This window comes from Mastacembelus armatus, chromosome 7 (genome assembly GCF_900324485.2).
Source record: "Mastacembelus armatus chromosome 7, fMasArm1.2, whole genome shotgun sequence".
NCBI classification, from domain to species: domain Eukaryota; kingdom Metazoa; phylum Chordata; class Actinopteri; order Synbranchiformes; family Mastacembelidae; genus Mastacembelus; species Mastacembelus armatus.
The window spans coordinates 26684991-26705952 of record NC_046639.1 but is presented as its reverse complement, the minus strand read 5'-3'; the positions used below and the strand labels follow the sequence as shown (position 1 = coordinate 26705952).

Genomic DNA, 20962 nt, shown 5'->3' with positions numbered 1-20962 from the left:
TTAGGCACAGGATTTGGGATGGAGATGGGTATTTCCTTTGGGCTACACAGAAGGTTCCTAGCAATATTGTGCAAGTGAACACTACAGAAATGAAAACTAGAGCCTTTATAAACATGTTGCCAAAAAAGTATGGTCCAATAACAGGGGGTACATATGTTATTAATATTATACTGTATTTAAATTGTCTGCAAAGAACATGTCCACCAACAAATCAAAATCCAAATCATAAGTTTATTTACTACTTCTTTGGGTGTTATTTCAATAAGGCACATTCTGAAAATCTTAAAACATCCAAATGTCAAAAAATGGTGACAGATGAATAAAGTGACTTCTAAGTGGTGTTGATATCTTTTCTGCTCATGTCAGCCACTCAAAGACACTTCACTTCCAATTGCTGAAAAGATCAGTGTATAACCAGCCAAAGACAGCAGACCCATTGGACAAGAGCGCTGAAAATAAGCATTCAGTTAATGGTGAAAAATATGGCAGAAACACAACAAAAGGTCAACATCATCAAGGTCAGCTGAAACTCAAGCAGTAAGCTTTCTCAAACAAACATATTTTATGATAAATAAACTATGTGAAGTTGGCAGTAAATTTTTAAAAAAATGTGAAGATTATACAGTTTGTATTATTACTCAAGTATGGTATATTGCAGTTGTCTTAAATATTATAAATATTATTATATTATTAACTCCATCAAAACAGTGGAGATGATTGTGGACTTCAGGAAAGACCCAGCCCCCCTCCACCCCATCACCCTCTACAATAACCCCGGTGACCACTGTCGAGTCCTTCCGCTTTCTTCCTTCTGACACCATCACCCAGGAGCTCAAATCGGAGCAGAACATCAGCTCCCTCACCAAGTAGGCTCAGCAGAGGATCTACTTCCTACGGCAGCTGAAGAAGTTTCACCTCCCTTCAAGGATGCTGGTGAACATTTACACTGCCATCATCAAATCCATCCTGACATCCTCCATCACGGTCTGGTTTGCTGCGGCCACAGCCACAGCCACAGCCACAGCCAAAAACACTTTAACGCACTTTTCACTTTAACACTCTTAAAGTGCACTACACTTCACACACTCTTGACTTTTCTGTATATACCATAGTATTTATTTTATTTTTATTCTTTCTAGTTTATTATAAAACTATGTACATACTCCTGCATATATGCTTGCTCCAGACACCAAGACAAATTCATAGTACTGTAAAGTGTTCTTTGCTGTACCTGGCAATAAAAACCGATTCTGATTACCCTAACTCTTGCAATGCCCAATGCTACCACAGGAGGGCGGATATCCACTGCCAGCACAGGATGACTTGCAACCACATCTGACCTGTAGCCATCCATCCATATTTGGCTTCTTTATGACACATACACACACACACACACACAGCCACTATTTTCATTTCAAAAGAAGACAGATTCACTCTTGTGAGATACTAGTCAAAATGCAGGTCTGAAATAGATGGATTTTATATGCCACAAGTTTACACATTTTTTAAACTCTTCTTTTTCATCAGATTCACTTCATCTCATATACTCCATCTGCCTGGCCTCTGAGCTCCCTGTCTGCTGATTTTCAAACTTCCTTCTGACCAATCACAGCCAGTATGCAAATGAGAGTCATTCTAATGCGAGTCATCGGGACTTTCACCTTCTATACATGTAGACTATAAGGAAGGGGCTGTTCAAGGCAAATCACCCTTGTCTCAACCTTGGTGATTGCTCCTGTGCACAAAAAAGTCCACTTTGAAATGGTTTTCAACCTTTATAAACGAACCTGAGCACGAACTCCACACTCCAAAAACCAGGCCTCATTGCTAAACCTGTAAAGCTCTTTTGACTGAATATGATCAAGAGCCAGTGTGCAAAACCTTGTAATAAATCTCTGCTAAGTGAAGGCTGTTCCTCCTACTGCAGTGTAAACCCAGCACTCACACATTGGTACAACTGTCATGAACTGCACATGTACTATCATGCTCTTCAAATTGACAGTAAGACGCTTTGGCTGTACAACACATATACTTCATAATTCACACATCAAGAGAAAAAAAGTTTTTGAAAGCAAACACACACACACCTAGGACCATTTTGCCCTCTTGTGAGTCTGAATATGCCAAGTTTTGGTTTCTCGGCTGACGTCCACATCTGTAATCTCTTAATATCAGTGCTGATGGTTCTGAAGGAAAGTGACGAAGCATGGGTTCCACCATAATAAAAGTTTAATTAAAACATGTAAACCAGAACTTTTTCTCTAAAATCATCTTTAATAAAGAGATTTGTATTCTCACATATTTACAGTCCCAACTGCTCTGAAGACAAAAAAAAACCCACTTTGGAATTCATTAAATAGTGAAATACTGAATTTCACAAGCACAAAAGAAAAGATGGGATAATTATTTCTGCAAGAAGGAAAAAAAGTTTAAAAATAAGAGAGTACCATCACAGTTTATCTTTTGGGCCAGTTATGTCGGAATCCTCTGTAGAAAATAAAAAGAAAATTGTTAAATTACTGGTATGTTTAAACTTAGGAAGAAAGCAAAAAATCTTTTATATATATTTATTTATTTACCTGTCAGATTTTCCCGCCAGGTATGACATACTTCGGTTTCCAGCTCCAAAATTGGATTTTTGCCCCTTGGAAATTTTCTGTTGATAGACCTAAATGACCTCAAACTGATATAAAAAATAATTTCCAATAAACAAATGAATTAATAAACATACCTTTTTCTTAAAATCATGGGTTTGTCGGTTTGGATCAAACTGTGCGTTGTCCTTTAATTTGGCACCTGTAAAACAAAGGGGGTGTACTGATCTTAATTCATGTACTGCCACTGAATGTAAAGTTAAAACTAATTTCACAAATAAATAAAATCCCATATGCATACCTGCAAAGACTCTCAGGGCTGACTGACTGTAGTCAAAGGGAGTGAAGCTGTCTTGTGGTGGTAGATCTGTCTGGGGCTTCTCTGGCAATTTCATCAGCTTCATACTCGATTTGGGAGTCGTCTCTCCAACCTCACTGGCCACCCTCTCTCTTTTCTTCCCACCACCTTTCGCAGATTCCTAATAAAATTTGTTACCAAGATTATATTCTATTCAGTACTTAAATAATGACAATAATGAAGTGTTGGATGACTCTTCCAGTGAGACAAGTGGGATGTGTGTGCAGTTTTATTATACAACCAATCAAATAGCCGTTTTATGACTATAAATTGATATTGTAATATTTTAGGCTTAAATTATTCAAGTAGACTAAACATTTATACTGCAACATTAAAGTGCAAAGAAATACACATCAAAACAAGGGATTAAAAAGAATTATAAAGCAATTTCCAGTAACTGAAAAAATGTTTGTTTTTATTGTGCTGCATATTTGCTTGGCATATTAGTAACCCACTCAACAGTTTTATATAATATGGCTCTGTGACTCAAAGAACTGTACTGCAGTGACCTACTCAACATTATGTTGACTCACTCATTGATTAAACAGTCTGAAGCTGAAAGTCTAGCATTTGCTGGCATCTACAGGTTAAATTTTTCACTTTGCTTCACAATATGCAACATCAATTTGTTAAATTTCTGTTGACTGCCTTGCACACAAGGTAGAAGATATGCAAACAGCATTATGTATATGAAAGTGTTTTGCTTTTATGTCATTTTGCACATTTCAATTTTTTTAATTTATTGTTTTTATTTTTAGTGGTTGCTTTGTGATTACAAATCTGACAAAATACATTATCTTCAACCAGTAGCACTGATCATCCTTATCTATGAGTTTGATAAAACAGCATCAGTGATTTTTATTTACACCACTTGTTTCAATTATCACTTTTAATTCACCAATGACTATTAAGGTACAGATTTGAGTCCTCAGTTTTTCTTATGCTTATCAATATATCTAACTTGTCAAGTGTCAAGTTGACATGGGTTTTTTGAAAAACAGAAAGCAGACAAAATCAGTAATGCTAGAGCCCAGTTACAGCGCACACCCTGTATTAATTATAGTCGGTGCAAAAGAAGCTTTCATTTTAAACATAAATTAGGCAAAAAAAAACTTCATTGCCTGAAACTGGCACAGCCAATATTTGGCAAAAAGTTGGCAGATTTATGAGGGTTTCTTTCAAGTGCTGCTGCCAATACTTCTAAGATCCATGCCAATGTGCTTATCGAAAGGCGCTGTTTCAACAGAGAGTGCAGTAAAACCAACTTCTCACTTAAGCCATCAACACACAATAGATTACTGTGTGATCTAGCGATGGATGGCTCATGGCTCATGCTGAGGATGCTGAGAAGCAGTGTTGCCACAAGCAAGGATGGAACCAAGAATCAAAGAGTAGGGACCATTGTTTCCATTGTACTGCACCGTGGACAAAATGATCTAGTGCCAAGATTTCTGGCTACTCTCAAGCATTTAAAACAAGGAGGGAACATCATTTGGTGGCAACAGCGTGTATGAGTATCCAAGTGGGTGGTTGCCCAGCAATACTCCAAAGAGATGGAGATAAAAGGCGGTGGGCTTCTGGGCAGAAAGCAGCTATTGTTGTTTCCGAGGAGGAAAAAGTGTTTGATGAGTGGAGGGCATGTATCTAATGCTCATATCCAATGCTGTGCTTTCTACTTCCCTAGGGACATCAAATGACAGATATAAATACTAAAAGACCACTACTATGTCTGTGCTGCAGACTGGTAGCAGTGGTTCGCTTGATTGTGAGTCACCATATTTATGTGCTGAAATACCAACCATGTCTTACAAAAATGGGGTCCATTGCAGAGGGCTAAACAGGCTGCTAAATTTTATATTCTGTGCCAGGCTTTTGGGTGATTGCAAAGCCTACCTGCAGTGAAACGGAGGAAACAAAATACAAGAGACAACTTACTGCTGCAGCTTGCTGGCGAACAGTGGCAACATTCTGGAGAGACTCTTGGTAGCCCTGTTTATCCTTGTTTCTTTCTTCTGTGGAAAGCAACATGTAAAATAAAATAGTAAAATAAAAAACTTGAAAATAAATCACCAGTCGATTGCAAACTGATAGTAAGTTGGAGCCCATTACCTGCCACTTTCTTAGCTTGTTCCTTTGCTTTCCTATTGGCCTCTAGCTCCCTCTGTTGCTGTTCAATACTCTGCAGTTTCCATCTTTTACTAATCTGTAAATTTGACGTGGTACAACCGATAATGCTCATGCATGTAATTGGGCAACACAAATAAGGCTGGATATGGATACAAACATATGGAGCCTTTTGATTACCTCAAATATTTTTGAAGATGGGTCAAACTTGGAATTCTTGTTGATGTGCACATCACTGGAAGGTAAATACTGAAATTCCAAAGAAGATAGCTGAATATTGTGTGTCCAGTTAAAACACAGGCAACACTAAAGATTAATCACTTGTCATTTACCATTCTGAAAGGGTTTTCAAAAGATTCAATTATGCCTATGGATTTCATCTGAGCAACGGAGAGGGACTTTTGGTCATTCTTTGTTTCTGTTTCCTTCAAAAGGAAGAAGATGAACAGATTAGTTATTGCATTGACATACAACAACTGGCTGAATTAAGTAAATTAAAAGCTAATCACCTCAAACAGTGTGACTTTAGCTGGTGCTATGAGACCATTTGTTGTCTGTACGTCAACATCCCTTCTGTGCTCATCTGAGAAGAGCATTCCTTGTTTAACAGGCAGTTCTGAAAAGAAATACATGTTGTTTAAGGCGTAATGGCTAAAATATGAAATTAACAGCATAATGGCTGGGTATCAAGCTTACCACCAGGAGAAAAGCGGTGCAGATCACTTTCGGAAACCCTGGACGTGTCATGAGGACCAAACAACATGACCTCTTGCTAGAAAATGAAACAAGATCAGATTTATTTAACCCGAGCTGTGCAAAACTATCAGTTCCATGTGGTTTAATTCAGTTTTCAAACTAACCTTTTTTATAGGGGTGAGTCCCTTCTTTTTTTGAGCTGCAATCTCAGCCTGTGTGAAACATTGTACCATTTGACTGATTTAGATACCTTTATTGACAAGTGACTCAACAAGTCAATCACTGAAATGATGACACCAGTGACAATCCCCACTATATCAACACTGCTGAAAGCCATCTTTTCTCACCTTAAGGAGAGGCATTTCTCTGGCTTGCTGCACTAACAGATGAAGTTCATTGACTTGCTGCCTCACCAGCGGGGGTACAGGGTTACAGCAGGCAATGATGCCCTGAGGCTCTCTGAGTAGATAAGACAAAATACCATGCCTGGGGTTATGAATAAATAAAAAACTAAATTTACCTGCCCTGAAGAGAGAAGAACAAACACTGACCATAAATCAAAATTCAAGCGAGAAATCGAATCAACTTACTTTGGCAGCTCTTCAGATATCTTGCTCATCATATGAGTGGGCAGGACATATCTAAACACACAAATCACATTAAAACATGTTAAGGAAGACATAAAAACTGAGCGAAAAGCTGGGACATTGACACAAAATTGTGAGGGTTGCAAAACCTGGCTGGGCATCAACTATAAATGAGGAAACAGCTCTAGCAGATTTCCAGAACAGCAAGACCATCCATTTCCAAACAGCCTACCCAGTGCTTTCATCTTCCTGCCTGGCAAGCTTGTCCCTCCAGGCAAACAGCAGTCTGAAGGCAGTGAGCTGCTGGGTGTTAAAAGACTTTTTCTGCTTCCTCTGCAGCTCCAAGTATGACTCCTCTGTGTATATAGGCTTCACATATTTCTGTATAGAAGGGGGTTTACATGGTGAATTACGGCAAATGTCAGAAAATATATGAGACGGTTGCATTCATACTTTTAAATTTCCTTGCCATAAAGAAAATAATGCAACAATTGGATAGAGAAGAGTATAGAGGTATATTTATCAATTTAATCATGGTGTGTGAAGTGTGTTTTGGTGCACACCTTCAGGGAAATGTCTTTGCTTTTGTTCCAGACACTCTGCAGCAGGCCAGGCTGCCCGTGGTTAAAATCCAAGAGCTGTGCCCTCATGCAGTCGTAGATGTACAGTAGGTAGTGGGTGTCTGTCTGGGCATACTGCACCATCTCATCTGGCAAGGGGCTACAGGGCCGAGTTAAGAAACAGTTTTCACTTCATCTGCCCAAACTCAATAATAAAGTTTTTAAAGACAACTGGTACAAAACATCCTTAAACACATGATGCATTTTCCTATGAAAACTTACTCTATGCCAAAACTAAACCTAAACAAACAGGATAAAGAATGAAATGCCTTAGTGAACTTCCTACCGAATCCTCCAGTCAGCCAGCTGGTAGCGTTTGTCTGCGTCCACATTGCAGAAGTGTTTGAGCAGGTGGTCGAGAGAATGTCTGGCCAGGTTCAGAGCTCTGCTGGCCTGATGCGTGTCAAAAAGGTTGACGACATACACGCCAAAGTCCCTCTGAAGCCACTCGATGTCAGAGTCAGAACCATGAAATACCTGAGCAAAAGACAATGCACATTCGGTTGAAACTTTTCTCATGATGCGCCGATTCATTTAAAAAAAAGCAGAGAACCCAAAAAACTGAGGACACACCATGTGACATTTTTTTGACTTGGACTATTTTCACAGGAGCTTTCTGTAACTCAAGCCTACACACCGTACATTTTCACAGGTGCCCCACAGTGCATCATGGTGGCTCCCACGCACACCACAGAACACCCACCAACTTTATTAAACGTGTTTGAAAACTATCAGGTTCTGAAACACCTCAAAAAAATTCAGTCTTAAAGGTTTCAGAATGAAATCTTGATAAATTCAACATTATAACATTGGTGGATATTTTTTTTTGTGCAGGTTACTACCTAATTTCAAAAGAAAATGATTGGATGGTTCCAATGCAACCACTTCACAGGGTAGTTTAAGCAAACTTTAATTGCATATGTTTAAAAAAATGTATTCCCTTGATGGCATTTTAATGCCTTTTTATAGTTAGACTTAGGGGATATGATCACACAGCTAGACACAGAAAAGAGAACACTGTTCTGTTGAAAAAAAATATGATCACTGTTAAACAGGGCTGAACAATGGTGAAAGAGAAGCAACTTTCCATTAAAAACACCCACACAGTCCATTCAGTTGCCCATTTTGAAAACAAAATTAATAAACCATGTAATCTCATCTTCCCTTTAGAATGTCAGAAGGCAGAATACAGGAACAGATGAACTGCCTAATGGTCCCGATACCTTGACAATAGCTGGGTCAGTGAACGCCTCATTCAGGATGTACATCTCATTGCGGAGCTCCAAGGTGTCGACGATGAAGTCCTCCTCTCTGGTGGAGATCTGCATCAGACAGGTGAGACCTAGGAAACTCCTATAGGAATGGTGCTGCAAGGGAGAAAAGTATGTTAGCGAAACTTCTCCATCTGCTTATACAGAAAAAGCTGACAACAGCCCAAAACAACATCCTCAAAGTTACCAAAGTACTGATTTAGTACATTAATGACAACATTTTAGCCTCACAAAAGATGCTATCTGATGTTTGGTTTTCATAGCTGTAATCATATATTTAATTAATCTACCTCAAGGTCCACTGCAAATTCAGACAATTTGCACAGCTTCTCATTCAGAGCAACCAGGTCTTCAAGGGCATCAACGAAGGAGCACTTTATCTCAACAATTGGTTTGTACATCTAAAAACAACCCAGAGACAAGAGATTGGACACAGGCCTACCCAACAACAGGATCATGCATCAGATTGCTACAGCTTGCCTGTATCTCTGGTTTAGACAGGAGGCTTTCTGGTATTGTAAGATGATCCAGTTCATATTGGTATGGATGTGCAAACCTAGATGGATCACAATCTTTAGTTTAAATGGACAACAAGATATAATAAAAATCAAAATGTTAACATAAGAGTTACGGCTTACATGTCATCAACATGTTCCTGAGTTCTCTGCTGGTGAATGAAGTCAGCCAGGGCAGCCGGTACATCGAGATCTTCAGGTCTCTCTTTACGTATTTTTTTGTTGGTGAAATCTACGCAAAAAAATAAATAAATAAATAAATAATAATAATTATATATATATAAATAATATTTAAGCTTAGAAATGAAATGAATGCTATACTACACATGAGAAGAACATGAGAGGTTGTCTTACAACTTACAAGTAGGGAGAGGCTTTACTGCATTGGGCTTGATGAAGATCTTGGGAACAAATGGTGTGTTGCTATTGTCAACTTTTTCTTTGAATTTCAGCTGAGGCCTTGCAACATTCTTGGCATGGAGTAGTCGGAACATCTCAGAGCGAATCCCGGACCCTGAACCCTGATCAGTATAAACATTGTTTACAAACGTGTGAAGCACCACTGTGACTATTACTACATATACCAAAAACAACAAAAAACAGACCGTGCAGTGCTTTAAGAGTTTCTGTGCCAGGTCTGGAACATAATGAGTGTGGTCCAAGGGCAGAGAATGGCACCTGCAGTGTAAGAGCTGAGAGGTTAATTAACTAACCTTGCGATTCCAGCTGGAAACAACAATCTTGGGAGGTTGAAACCCTGCAGGCATGACAGGCTGTTGGCTTCTGTTCACCCCCTCAGCTTCATCAAGAAGAATCCCCTAGAAATCAGACACAAGAGCTTGGTTGGTTTGCAAAGATTATCTAAAAAGGAACTTGTAAAACACCAAACCTTACAGACCGTACCGCTCTTTCAAGGATGACGTCATTTGAGTCAACAACCAAATCAAAACGCTCCTCCAGCCCTGTCAGCTTGTTCCGGTCTCTCATGTGAGATCTGCAGCCATGGTGTTGCATTATCTGACTCATGCTAACACAGTGAAAAGAATGAATTTCTCTTAGTTAGAAACAGCAAATGACAGGGTGCTCAGCATACATAGTCTTTTTTGCATGTCTAAGGGCCAGACTGAATTGCTTTGTAGGCAGCAAAAATGCCTCACACGTCACATCTAAACAGTATGTGTTTATGTGTAATCAGGAAAGACCGAGCATAGCAATCATAGACTGAGTGTGCGGTCTGATCATGTAGTGCTGCACAAACCGGGGTTATACAACACTGCTAGAATAAGATTTTCCCCAGTGACACATTAAAACACTGTTCATCTTGACAACTGCAAATTCAGATGTCTAACTTCAGTAAAGGTGAACCCTGACCTGCAAACACACAGAAGATGCACAGCTTCTGACATGAGCTTTCAGGTGAATCACTGCCGAGGGGAGCAAGTGTTTGCAGACGGACTGAAGTCTGATTGAGACTCACCAGTGCAGGAGTTTATCTCCTTGACTCTCACAGAACTCCTGGAAGCCCGGGAAGCTCCGATAGAAATCATACTCATCTCCAGCTTGAGGCAATCCGGCAGATGCTTTGGTAGCTGATAATACAGCACCCAGCCCATACTACAGAAGACACACAGGCTGAGATGTTACTCCAGAAAATAGTTTCCAGTTATAATCAAAAGCAGTACGATCTAAAAAGCATCATCAAATTGGGGTTTTCATAATACCACGGTTATTCCTGCATAGGTAACTGATGATGTAAAAACACCAAATAACTGCTGTCTTCTCTCGATGGACACAATCGATTGATTACCTGAATATACTGATTTATTCGCAGCGCTGCATGAGATAAACATTTACCTTGAGACCCGCAGCTAATTCCCTATAATACCAAAAAACATTACCTTACCTTCTACGACTCACTTGAATAAACACAAGATCAGATGCATGTTTTCTACCATCATCTAACTTTAGTATAACGTGTCTACAGGTCGTAGCCAACAGGCTCATCCACGTTGCTGAGCTGCTAGCATAGACTGCTCGGCTTCTTCTCTTACTTTAACGAAAACGTCCACGTCTTTAAACCCGGGACACAGCTCGGGTTGTTCCTCGTCGTCCACAGCCGAATTACGGTCCTGAAGGCCACTTGTTGTGGATTCATTGCTTTTCGAAGAATCCATCTTGCACTACTGTGGTGCTGCGTGCATGTGAGCCACAGGAAGCCGCTTCCCCGATGTTTCCTTCTGAGCTGTTGAAGCGGACGCTGACGGAGCCACAGCGCCACCTAACGACGTGGAGTGGACGAGGACGGGCTATTGTTTCTACTGAAAAAACATGGCCATATTTAAAATGTTTTAAGTTTATATCTGAATTTGTTCCTATAATGTGTAACTTTTCAGCACGGTGGATGACTGGTTAGGACTGTTGCCTCACAGCAGGAAGGTTCCTGGTTTGAAACCCATCAGGGGCCTTTCTGTGTGGAGTCTGCATGTTCTCCCTGTGCTTGTGTGGGTTTTCTCCAGGTACTCTGGTTTCCTCCCACAGTCCAAAAACATGTATGTCAGGTTGATTGGTGACTCTAAATTGCCCATAGGAGTGAGTGTGAGTGTGTGAGGTTGTTTGTCTCTATGTGGCCCTGTGATGGACTGGTGACCTGTCCAGGGTGGACCCCTGCCTTTCACCCAAAGAGAGCTGGGATAGGCTCCAGCTGATCCCTGGGACCCTGGTTAGGACTAAGGGGGTATAGATGATGGATGGATGGAGATAATGGATGGGTGGATGTGTAAGTTTTATTTTATGAAAACCTTCAATGTTTTGGGTTATGATTTATTAAAACTGTGTTTTGTTGTTCAGATGTGTTAATTACTACCACCCATATTTACATCTGAATTAAAATTGGTCAAGAATCTTGTTTTTTCACTCCTGGCACAACAAGACTCTGGTGTGCACGTGCAATGCAGTGACACTGCAGACATAGCCTCATCCACCCAACCACAAGTGTTGCACCAGGATAGTGGTGCCATGTGGGGGCAGTGTTGACATTTGTAATTTGCAGCCACAGAGCAACAGCATCTGCACTGTGTTGAGGGGCCAGGGGGAGAAATAACGTACACCAATTTTGTCTTAACCAATATCTCAAGAACTATGTAAACCTTACCTGAATCTAAAGCATTGCAATTTTCAGTGGCAGAGGTGATACTGTGCATAAATTAAGCACACATGAATGCCCTTCCTTTGGTGGTTACAGGAGCCTAGTGTTGCGGTTCAGTGATCAATAGCGTGTGAAGAACCACAGCCAAAATATTGACACTCTAGCTCATTATGGATGATCTGTGGTGTGTAGGGAGAAACCTCTCTTTTCTTCACTTTCCCTTCCTATTGATCTTTTCACAGGGTTCTCTCTCTCCTATTATCTTAAAAGCATCTCTGCATCACTGGCTCAATCAATATTTCACAGCAGCTTTCCATGTCATTCCATTGTTTTAGTGGAAAGTGTCTGAGGTTCAACAGATACATGCTCTAATGAACCTGTGTTCTTTGCAAAAACTATAGTACACAGCCAACCACTTGATACATGTTAGTTTCAGATGATGTATTTCAGTTACTGCACTTGATATCACTATTCAAAATATTAATTTCTCTGTGATAACTCTTATTGGATAATAAAACAATTAGTATATGTAGCTAAAACCTTTGTGAATGTGTTCTTTATCTATTAAATATGACATTTCTGCTGCCATTTACTCTCATTTACATGCTTTTTCATAATATTATGCATTTTATAGCTTTGATAGTGCCTCAAGGCACCACTCAAATATCTTCCTGCAATAGAAGACACTAAAACTGCTGATGCTGAAAATGACAGCGCGCTACACACAATTTTAAAAAAGAAAAATATCAAACCAAAATACTCAGTGAATTGTTTTATTAACTCCCTCATTTAGAAAACACAAATGCACCAAACAATATCATACATGCAACCGCTTCAGCATATCAAGATCAGCTGATGACTTTTCAATGTGAAAATGTTTTTTGCCACACGATCTCACAGAGATCAACTGGACATCAAAATACTGAGGAGTCACAGCAAAAAGGCCAAGCGTTGTCACCCAAATCTCTAATTCTGTTTTTTTCTTTTTTTCCATTTTCATGGAATTACAAACTTTGGGTAACTAATTTTTATTCATTTTCTGATCAATTCTGTTTTTTCTGATCTTGAAAGTAGCAAGAAAATTGTAAAGTTGCGTTGATATAAAAAGACAAAAAGTACTCGTAGATGTTACTACATGTATTATCTACTGTCCACTGGCACCTTGTAACAGGTAGTGTTTGTGCCACTGCACCAAAAGGCTGGGTGATAGTAGCTGCTAGGTAATGTTACTCAGCTCATGTATTTTTCATATTCTGGGTTTGACTGAGAATTACAATTGGAAGTAGAATAGCACAATTTGGTTTCTCAGTTGGGGGGTGTTGCTTCAAATCACAACAAAACACATACAGTACGTACAGTATACCGTATGAAGACGAAATTTCATAACAGTGGCTTTTGAATTAGCCAAGACATTTTCTTAATTTAAAGCAACACTTGACCTTTATGCAAAATTTAGGAAGAAAAATTAACCAATATAAATTATCAGGAACCAGAGCAAATCAAAGTCAAAATCAAAAGATCTTCACATTACTGATACATTACAAAACAAAGAGTTTGGCAATGCTTCTATGTACCCAAGACACAAGTTCATAAACTGTATAATGCAGTTTTTTTTTTAAAGTTCATATAATTAGTAAATGAGCCAGAACGATGCATTTCCAGTGTAAACATCTCTTAGCTTAACAATGACATTCTGTGACAAAAGAATGTTTACAGTTCGACTACACATAAAGCCACAAAAACAACATAACAGGATTGAAAGACCGCTTTCAGCAAGTTATTAACACTCAGGGAAGAAAGCTTTTGTTGTCATATTCGATACAAACTTTATCCTGCAAGGTGCACCTGATCCAGCCTTGGCTTCTCGAGCTTTATTTCATGCGTTCCTTTGCACCTGCAATCCATGGTAATTGAATAGCAAAATAGACATATCAGCTACTTCCTGAGTTAAATATATTTTTTCTAGATCCCATATTGACCTTGTTATTGTCCAAATTGAATACTGAATGTCCCCAAAGCTTCAGTTGCTAAAATCCCTAAACCATAGTTAAGGGCAAAAAATGAGTTTTAACTATTTAAGTAGCAGAATGGTCTACTTGGAAACATTTGTCTGTGACACCACAGGGTAAGGTAACACACACACACACCCTCACACACGCACACACGCACACACACACACACACACACACACACACACACTTCTTCCTGGTGTCATCTTGATGCGGTTGTCCTGATTTAGCTCCCTCTAAATCCTGATATATTAGTCTTGTGTGAGTGTCATTAGTACCATTACTACCATGCCCTTTCCCATAGAAGCCCCTCAGGCCTGCTCTAATTTATCAAGATCTTCTAAATCATGGCACACATCCGGCTTTTCATTCGTCAAGTCACACTGTTAAATAGACCTTTTTGTCGTGTGCTGACAGATTTCTGATCTATTTGCTCCTGCCAGTTTAGAGCGATTGAAAGACAGGGTGATGCAGGTCTGAATACCTGAGGTGAGGTTATGCAGAAATACCTAAATAAACAGTGACAACACATACCACATAAAAAAGCCAATACAACTGACAACAAAGAACAGAATCACAAAGTATTAAACACAGCTGATCATACATTTTTCCAAAAAATGTCTAAGCTGGTGGCTAGATTTCAATGATGAGACTGGCACAATTGGCAGCACTTTAAACCTCTTGTCTAAACTGCAATGGCTGATGATGCACACTGACTGGCAATAGCTGTGAACTCACCGCATGGATGCAGACTATGGCTGCAACAAATGATTATTTTCATTATTAATGAATCACTCAGTTGAATTTTCCTAAATTGTTCAGTATTTAAAAATTAGAAAAAAATGTGGATCCCTATTTCCCCGAGCCCGAGGTGATGTTTTCAGTTTGCTTGTTGTGAGTAACACAGTCCTAAACCTAAAGACAGAATTTGCTGTAATGCTCAATACCATGGCCGCTGTACATTCGGGATTCTGATTGGCTGACAGGTGATCTTTTACATCTGGTAGGACAGACACACAGTACAACCAGACATTTCTAACAAAGGTAATTCTTTACTACAATAAATTAAGTGTATCTGGTTTAATGAAAAAAATTTAATTCAAAGGCCACAGCCTTCAGTTGAACCTTCCACCATATCTCAGTCCGCAAAGAAAGGAACAGTTCATGTTGGGAAAAATGCTTAATCACTTTCATGGTAACTAGCTCAGCTTTGGAAAAATTTCAGCTTTTACAGTTGTTAAGTTACTGGTATTTCTATTTTGATGACATATAGTAGTTTGTTGGCAAGTGGCCATGGTATAGAGCGAGATGTCCTTTCAAGTTGGATTTTGTAGAGGAAAAATGGATTGTAATGGAGCACTCATCTTGTTGGGTACTTTACCTTACACTTAAAACAAAGAAATGCAGTAAATGCTTGTTTTTGAGAAGCTGGAACCAGTAAATGTAATTTATCAAGTTTTATTCTTGATAAATTACTTGAATGTTTTTGATTATTTGTCGATTGACTGATTGTTTCAGCATTAGTCTTGAAATGCACTGACTGTATACATAATTCTCCCACTACAGCTGTATACAGGAAAATGTAATCTTTTTAAATGCAGTGTACAGCCTGATCGATCAATCAGTGAGCAATCACAATAACTGGGGCCTGAGGCTTTAAAACCTTCAGGAACGCTCATGGTACATTTAGCGCTCCAAAATCAAATGATAAAAGGTAAATGGCTAACATTGGCACTACGGGATGTTTTGTGATTTTCTCCTGGGACACAACCAACTTTTAACAGAGCACATAAACATGAAATTGGCTGCAGTATGTTCTGAAACACTAGGTGACACTGAACAGTGTCCGTAAGTGATGCCGTATATCCAAAGGCACGTGCACGGATGAACGGGTGTTTCCACTTGTCAATTTAGATGTAGAGAGGAAAACTGAAACTATTCAAAGATACAAAATACAAATTCTCATCATGGCCTTTTGCAAGGTACACTGAGACTTTCAATCCTAAGAAACTGTGATGAATGAGATGTTGAGGAAAGCACGTAGCTATCTTTGCAACAACAAAAATGCTTAAACTACTTTGGCACATGAATGGAAGTAAGGCATCTGTATCATTCTAGAGTTGAAAAAAGAGTTGAAATGGAGCATTGTTCTCAATCTGTGAAAGTTTCAAAACAGACCTATATAAAGAAAAGCTCTAGCATCTATGTTTTATCAAGTGTCTGACAGCGCACTCAATTCTTGTGCTGCCTCATACCCGCAAACTAAAACTGCAAAATAGTCTGGGCTCACCTCCAAAAAAGAGAGATAGAAACTTGGCAATTTTTGGAAATTAAAGAGAAAAAATACTGAATGTTGAAAAACAGAGCAAAGTCTGTCATTGTGTCACGATGTCAACCTGAATGTTGATAATGCAATGGAGAGAAGCAAGGAGAGGGGGGAGATGTCCATGCTCCAGGCTTTTGAGCCATGGGCACTCATACCTGGAACACACAAACAAACATGATTAACCTTCTGGACACAATATATGTGGTAAAAACAGAGGGCCTGGGTGTGAAGGTAAAAGAAACCTGAAGTAGTTTGTTCACTGTGTATCATCTATGATTAAAGTGAGTCAATTGGCTCTTTAGAGATTACAGTCTCCTGATAATGACATCCATATAAAAAACTATTCCTGGAAATAATATTGCCGACACAAAAGAAACCTCAAAAAACATGGATGATGTTTAATTACTAACACAGCACTTTCTTTTGCCTGCTAATGTATTTTGCCCACATCAATTTTCTTTTGGAAAGAATCTGTGGATAAAAAATAGCCAATTCATTAAGTGAAATTTAACATAAAAGCCTGCATGGAATTTTATCTCTCTCAACTGCTGTTTCCGGGATTTAACACAAAATATCAACGATGCAAATTAGTTTAGAGCAGAAGAAGATCCCACAGGAGAGTGACAGCATCTAGTAAAGAGGAAGTCAACCGCTGCGACAGAGATGGATTGCATATATATTGCATGTATATCTATATATATGCAGCAAAATATAAGTCTGTAAGAGCAAGGGACATGAGGGAGACATGGTAAGCCAACAAAGGACAAATTCTCCGTTTCAGGCTTGAAATGTGTTAAGTGACACAAGAGTGGGTAAATATTTTTTTAAAAAAACAAAACCAAAAAAAACTGGGAGATCAAAGTCCTGCTGAGTCTGTATGTTAAAATTTGTCTCACAGAGATAGTTGAACACTTTTTTTGTTTAACCATACAATCACTACAACCCAGTGAACAACAAGCTTACTTAGCTGGTGGATTTGTATGGGATCTGAGGCTGGGCCCAGCCCTCCTTCACTAAGTGTCTGAATGTGAATGATGTAGTCATCGTCGTCTCCGGGGAGGGTCAGCTCTGCTGTTGAATTGGTGGTTGTGAGCGTGTTTACTTCTTTCTGTCTCAGTCTCCTGTATGACAGCTGGAAAGGGGAGAGGGAAACAAGGTGTGCGATGCACAGTAAACACATACTCTTACAGCCTGACAGTGTACAGCCACAGGTTCCCTTCCCAATCATTTCACTCTGTCTGATGCATAATTGGAATAAACATGCTGCTAGGAAGCACTTCGAGAAAGTAAAACTCACTTGGTAGCCTGTAACTTCGGACTCTGATTCCATTGCCAACACAGGTTCCCAGTAAAGAGACAGCTGAAAGCCAATTAGGGTCCATTCAACATTCAGTGGAGGTTGGGCTGGTGCTGCGTAATAAAAAATAATTAATTTCTATTACTGTCACTATCATTATACCAGAATTCCCATATTTCTGATACAGAACACAACTTCCAAGAGAGATTATAAGTAGATATTGTTTTTACTATCTGACTTATGAGGATGCAAACATTTTTTAACACATTACTTTCTCTTAGTTGCAGCAGTTAGTTTCCACCACTGAATTACCATCAGTGTGGAGATAAATATTAAAACTCTTAGCAGCATAGTGTCTTAATTCTGCAACTTACGTGGTTTTTTTGTGGTGACATTGATTGCGGGGAGGAAGGGGCCAGTGCCTGCTGTGTTGAAGGCGCTGACTGTTAGGAAATATTGTGTATTTCCTGCCAAGCCACTCACTGTGACCGAAGTTTGATTCCAAGGCACCCTAACCTTTCCCATGGTCTCTGGTTTAGTGTCATCTTCCCAGTAAACCACCTTGAGACAGAGAGCATGCCATCTGGGATTTAACAGTAATAGACTGCTTTGGATTGGAGCAAAATGTGTACACTGGTTGCAAGCATCATACGTAGCACAACACAGTATTGGTATGTTTTTTTTTTTTATGTCTTGAAATGTAGTGTTGCTAAATGTTTGCCTCTAGGTGTATCCTCTGAGGACAGATCACACTTTTGTTTTAACTCCCCAGTAGGATATTTGATCTGACGTTACTGATCTGAATCTGACTTTGTCGATTTACCTTTCAGCTCTTACAAATTTTTCACTATTTTTCACCTACCACTTGCAGACTAGGAAGAAATATGGTGGAAAATAAGAATAGTTTTGCCTCTTGATCAATCTAGTTATTTATTCATAATCATTCAATTATCAATTGGATGACCAAAAGACAATAATGTCCATCATAATTTTCCATAGTCACAGGTAATGTCTTTCAAATTGTTCAACCAAACCTGGGGGTATTTATGTTAGAGTAACATGCAACAGCAAAGGTTCACATGTGAGGAGCTGGGAACAGTTTTGGAGTTTTGTTTGATATTGTAACAATTTGTCAATTGTCAAAATTTAACAATTAAGATTTTTTTATCTCTTGACTAAAGGATCTATGGTAAAATAGTTCAGCACTGCAAACACATCAATCAATGTTGCATGACACACCATGAAATATTTATTTTTCTTCTAATAAAAATCTGACTAATTAAACTCTGCATTTAAATAGTAATGTTATTAAATCCAACTGAAGTTCCCTATTCTGTTATCATTACAAATGATGATTACAATAAATTATCCCAAAATAAGAGCCCCTTTCTGTCATCATTATTCAGTGTTTGAGGATACTGCCATGAAGGAGACAGCTCAGATATGAAATGCCACAAAACCTTTCTTTCCAGATGAAAATATTGAGACACATTTCAATTTTCAGAGCAAGAGTTATAGCGTCTTACATTAAAACCCTTTGATCACTCTGATTATTCAGCCAGATGAGGCAATCAGTGTGTCCCAGTTTTAGAACGTGACAGACAATGCAATCAACCATTTAAAATGCTTTAAATGGTTTAAAATGTAAGAGTTTAGTATTTTATTTTATTTAGAGAGCAACAAGGAGACTAAAGGATCGATGTTACTGCTGTGTTAATGGCAAACAGTTTTTAGTATTATCACAGTGTTTGGTGTAGTATAATGGCACTTCTTGCTACTCTGACATGTCTTGTATAGCACTAGATTGAAGCTCCGTACCATGAAAAGGCATGTGGACAAGCAATTTTCTTTTGTTCTCTTGAAAACTCTCTGACACGCTTTCTGTAGCATTGGTGCAAAAAACAGTATAATTTTGGCTATTACAACCTCCCAGCTGACAGCTATTTCCATGGTGACGCGGACTTTGGAAGTGATGGTTTTGAGGTACAACAGGGGTGATGACAAGCATTTGAATTGTGTTGTGTGTGTGATTTCTATTTCCATTTAAAAGAGTAAAATGTACCTCATAGCCCAGAACCCTTTCAGGGGTGAAGGAGAGAGCCTGCCAATTCACCTCAATCTCAGAGGCTGAGACACTTCTGGCCCAAACTCCCGCTGGCATCCCACTTGGCTCTGAAAACAGACAACAGGAGACTGAGCACTGCTGCCTTCTTCCAACAGCACAGAGACAAGCACAACAAATCTCTTCGAATTTTTTCATTTATAACTGTGCAGGATTCTTGTTGATCTCTACTTGGATGAATCATCACACATGGGTGCTGCTGGTAAATAGACCAACACTGCACTACAGAATGACCCCCTCTCAGCATGCTGAGAGGTAGCACAGATCTAAATGCCAACCAGTTTTCACTTTGGCATAGCCAATGAAAAGAGTGGTGATATTTAGAGGTAATCTGTCTATTCTTACATAAATGTGTTTCCTTTTTTCTTATATTTACCTGTAAAATCATTTCTCCAGATGTATTTTCCTGGATGTATCTTTATTTATTGAGTGCTTTCAGCCCAGTAGATGCAGTAAAACCACTTTCATGATCTTTGTCCTTTTACAAAACAGAAAAAGCTTTGTAGCTTTGCAAAAATCCCACTGATTCATTTCCTTACCTATCTCTGCGGAGTAGATGGTTACCACAGGGCTGAAGGGACCCTGTCCTTTGCTGTTGTAAGTGCCAACCTTGACATGAAATGGAGAGAAGGGTGCAATGCTGTCGTTGCGGTACACATAACGCGACGCACCGGGGGCAGAGGTGGCCACATGAGTCCAGCTAACTTCTCCAAAGGCACGGAAAGCAATGATGTAACCAAAGCTTTCGCCATTCTGCAGTTCTTCAGGTACAGGCTGAGAGTGAAACACAAAACTATAGTGATATTAAAACATATACAAACCACTCACGTTCACCCCGCTGCTGGGCTGACACAATCACTGCCCACTCTTGTGGAGCCAAAAGAAGTTCATGACCCACAAATTGCTTTTGTGACCCACCTGACGAAATGAAATGAGCAGTAAAATGTCATTTAAAAAAAATCTAAGCTCATTACAGAACATCCATGAAGTTTCTAAAATGAAAAGTTATTTCTGTATTTAATGAAATGAGAAAACTCAAATAATGAGAGTGCTTTGGCCACCTAATGACCTCTTCAATATCTGCATCATTTTTCAGCTACCCAACAGGCTGGACTGCTAGATCTAAGAATTGCAGATATGTCCAAACAACAGTAATTCACAACAGATCCAAGCCTCATAAATGACATTAACAGTCAGATTCAGTGTTATGCTTGTGTAAACATTGCTGCAGCTATACAGACTCAAATCACACCAACTAAAGCACCAGATTTCAATTGACCCAAAATTTATGACACCCA

The 20962-nt window shown here is 39.1% G+C and overlaps 2 protein-coding genes across 2 annotated transcripts in view; both read right to left on the bottom strand.

Moving 5' to 3' along the window:
• Nucleotides 1-2212: 2212 nt before the first annotated feature.
• On the bottom strand, nucleotides 2213-10989 carry exosc10 (exosome component 10). The gene is made up of 25 exons (XM_026333657.1): nucleotides 10817-10989; nucleotides 10243-10379; nucleotides 9669-9792; nucleotides 9479-9583; nucleotides 9127-9286; nucleotides 8889-8997; nucleotides 8731-8806; nucleotides 8541-8651; nucleotides 8203-8346; nucleotides 7266-7456; nucleotides 6923-7079; nucleotides 6592-6740; nucleotides 6363-6413; nucleotides 6120-6231; nucleotides 5937-5984; nucleotides 5773-5848; nucleotides 5586-5692; nucleotides 5409-5501; nucleotides 5257-5325; nucleotides 5062-5155; nucleotides 4888-4964; nucleotides 2896-3073; nucleotides 2732-2796; nucleotides 2580-2656; nucleotides 2213-2487 (listed from the first exon to the last, which is right to left on the bottom strand). The coding sequence occupies exons 1-25, from the start codon at nucleotides 10937-10939 to the stop codon at nucleotides 2457-2459; spliced, it is 2664 nt and encodes an 887-aa protein (XP_026189442.1). The 5' UTR covers nucleotides 10940-10989; the 3' UTR covers nucleotides 2213-2456.
• Nucleotides 10990-12669: 1680 nt separating this feature from the next.
• Nucleotides 12670-20962, bottom strand: part of cntn3a.2 (contactin 3a, tandem duplicate 2) — a 34874-nt gene continuing 26581 nt past the window's right edge. The window contains exons 18-23 of the mRNA XM_026332706.2: nucleotides 20204-20438; nucleotides 19605-19714; nucleotides 17917-18103; nucleotides 17543-17655; nucleotides 17209-17377; nucleotides 12670-16400 (exon numbers count right to left, since the gene is read on the bottom strand). Coding sequence (XP_026188491.1) covers nucleotides 16303-16400; nucleotides 17209-17377; nucleotides 17543-17655; nucleotides 17917-18103; nucleotides 19605-19714; nucleotides 20204-20438 — 912 coding nt within the window. The 3' untranslated portion in view covers nucleotides 12670-16302. The remainder of the gene's footprint in view (nucleotides 16401-17208; nucleotides 17378-17542; nucleotides 17656-17916; nucleotides 18104-19604; nucleotides 19715-20203; nucleotides 20439-20962) is intronic.

Bases quoted from the DNA above. Each gene is read 5' to 3' on its own strand.
- exosc10 (XM_026333657.1), bottom strand. From the start codon at position 10,939: ATGGATTCTTCGAAAAGCAATGAATCCACAACAAGTGGCCTTCAGGAC. The intron at 9,287-9,478 runs GTTAGTTAATTA...TATACTGATCAG, and splicing joins TTTCCAGCTGGAATCGCAAG to GGTTCAGGGTCCGGGATTCG. The intron at 8,347-8,540 runs GTAGATTAATTA...TCTCCCTTGCAG, and splicing joins AATTTGCAGTGGACCTTGAG to CACCATTCCTATAGGAGTTT.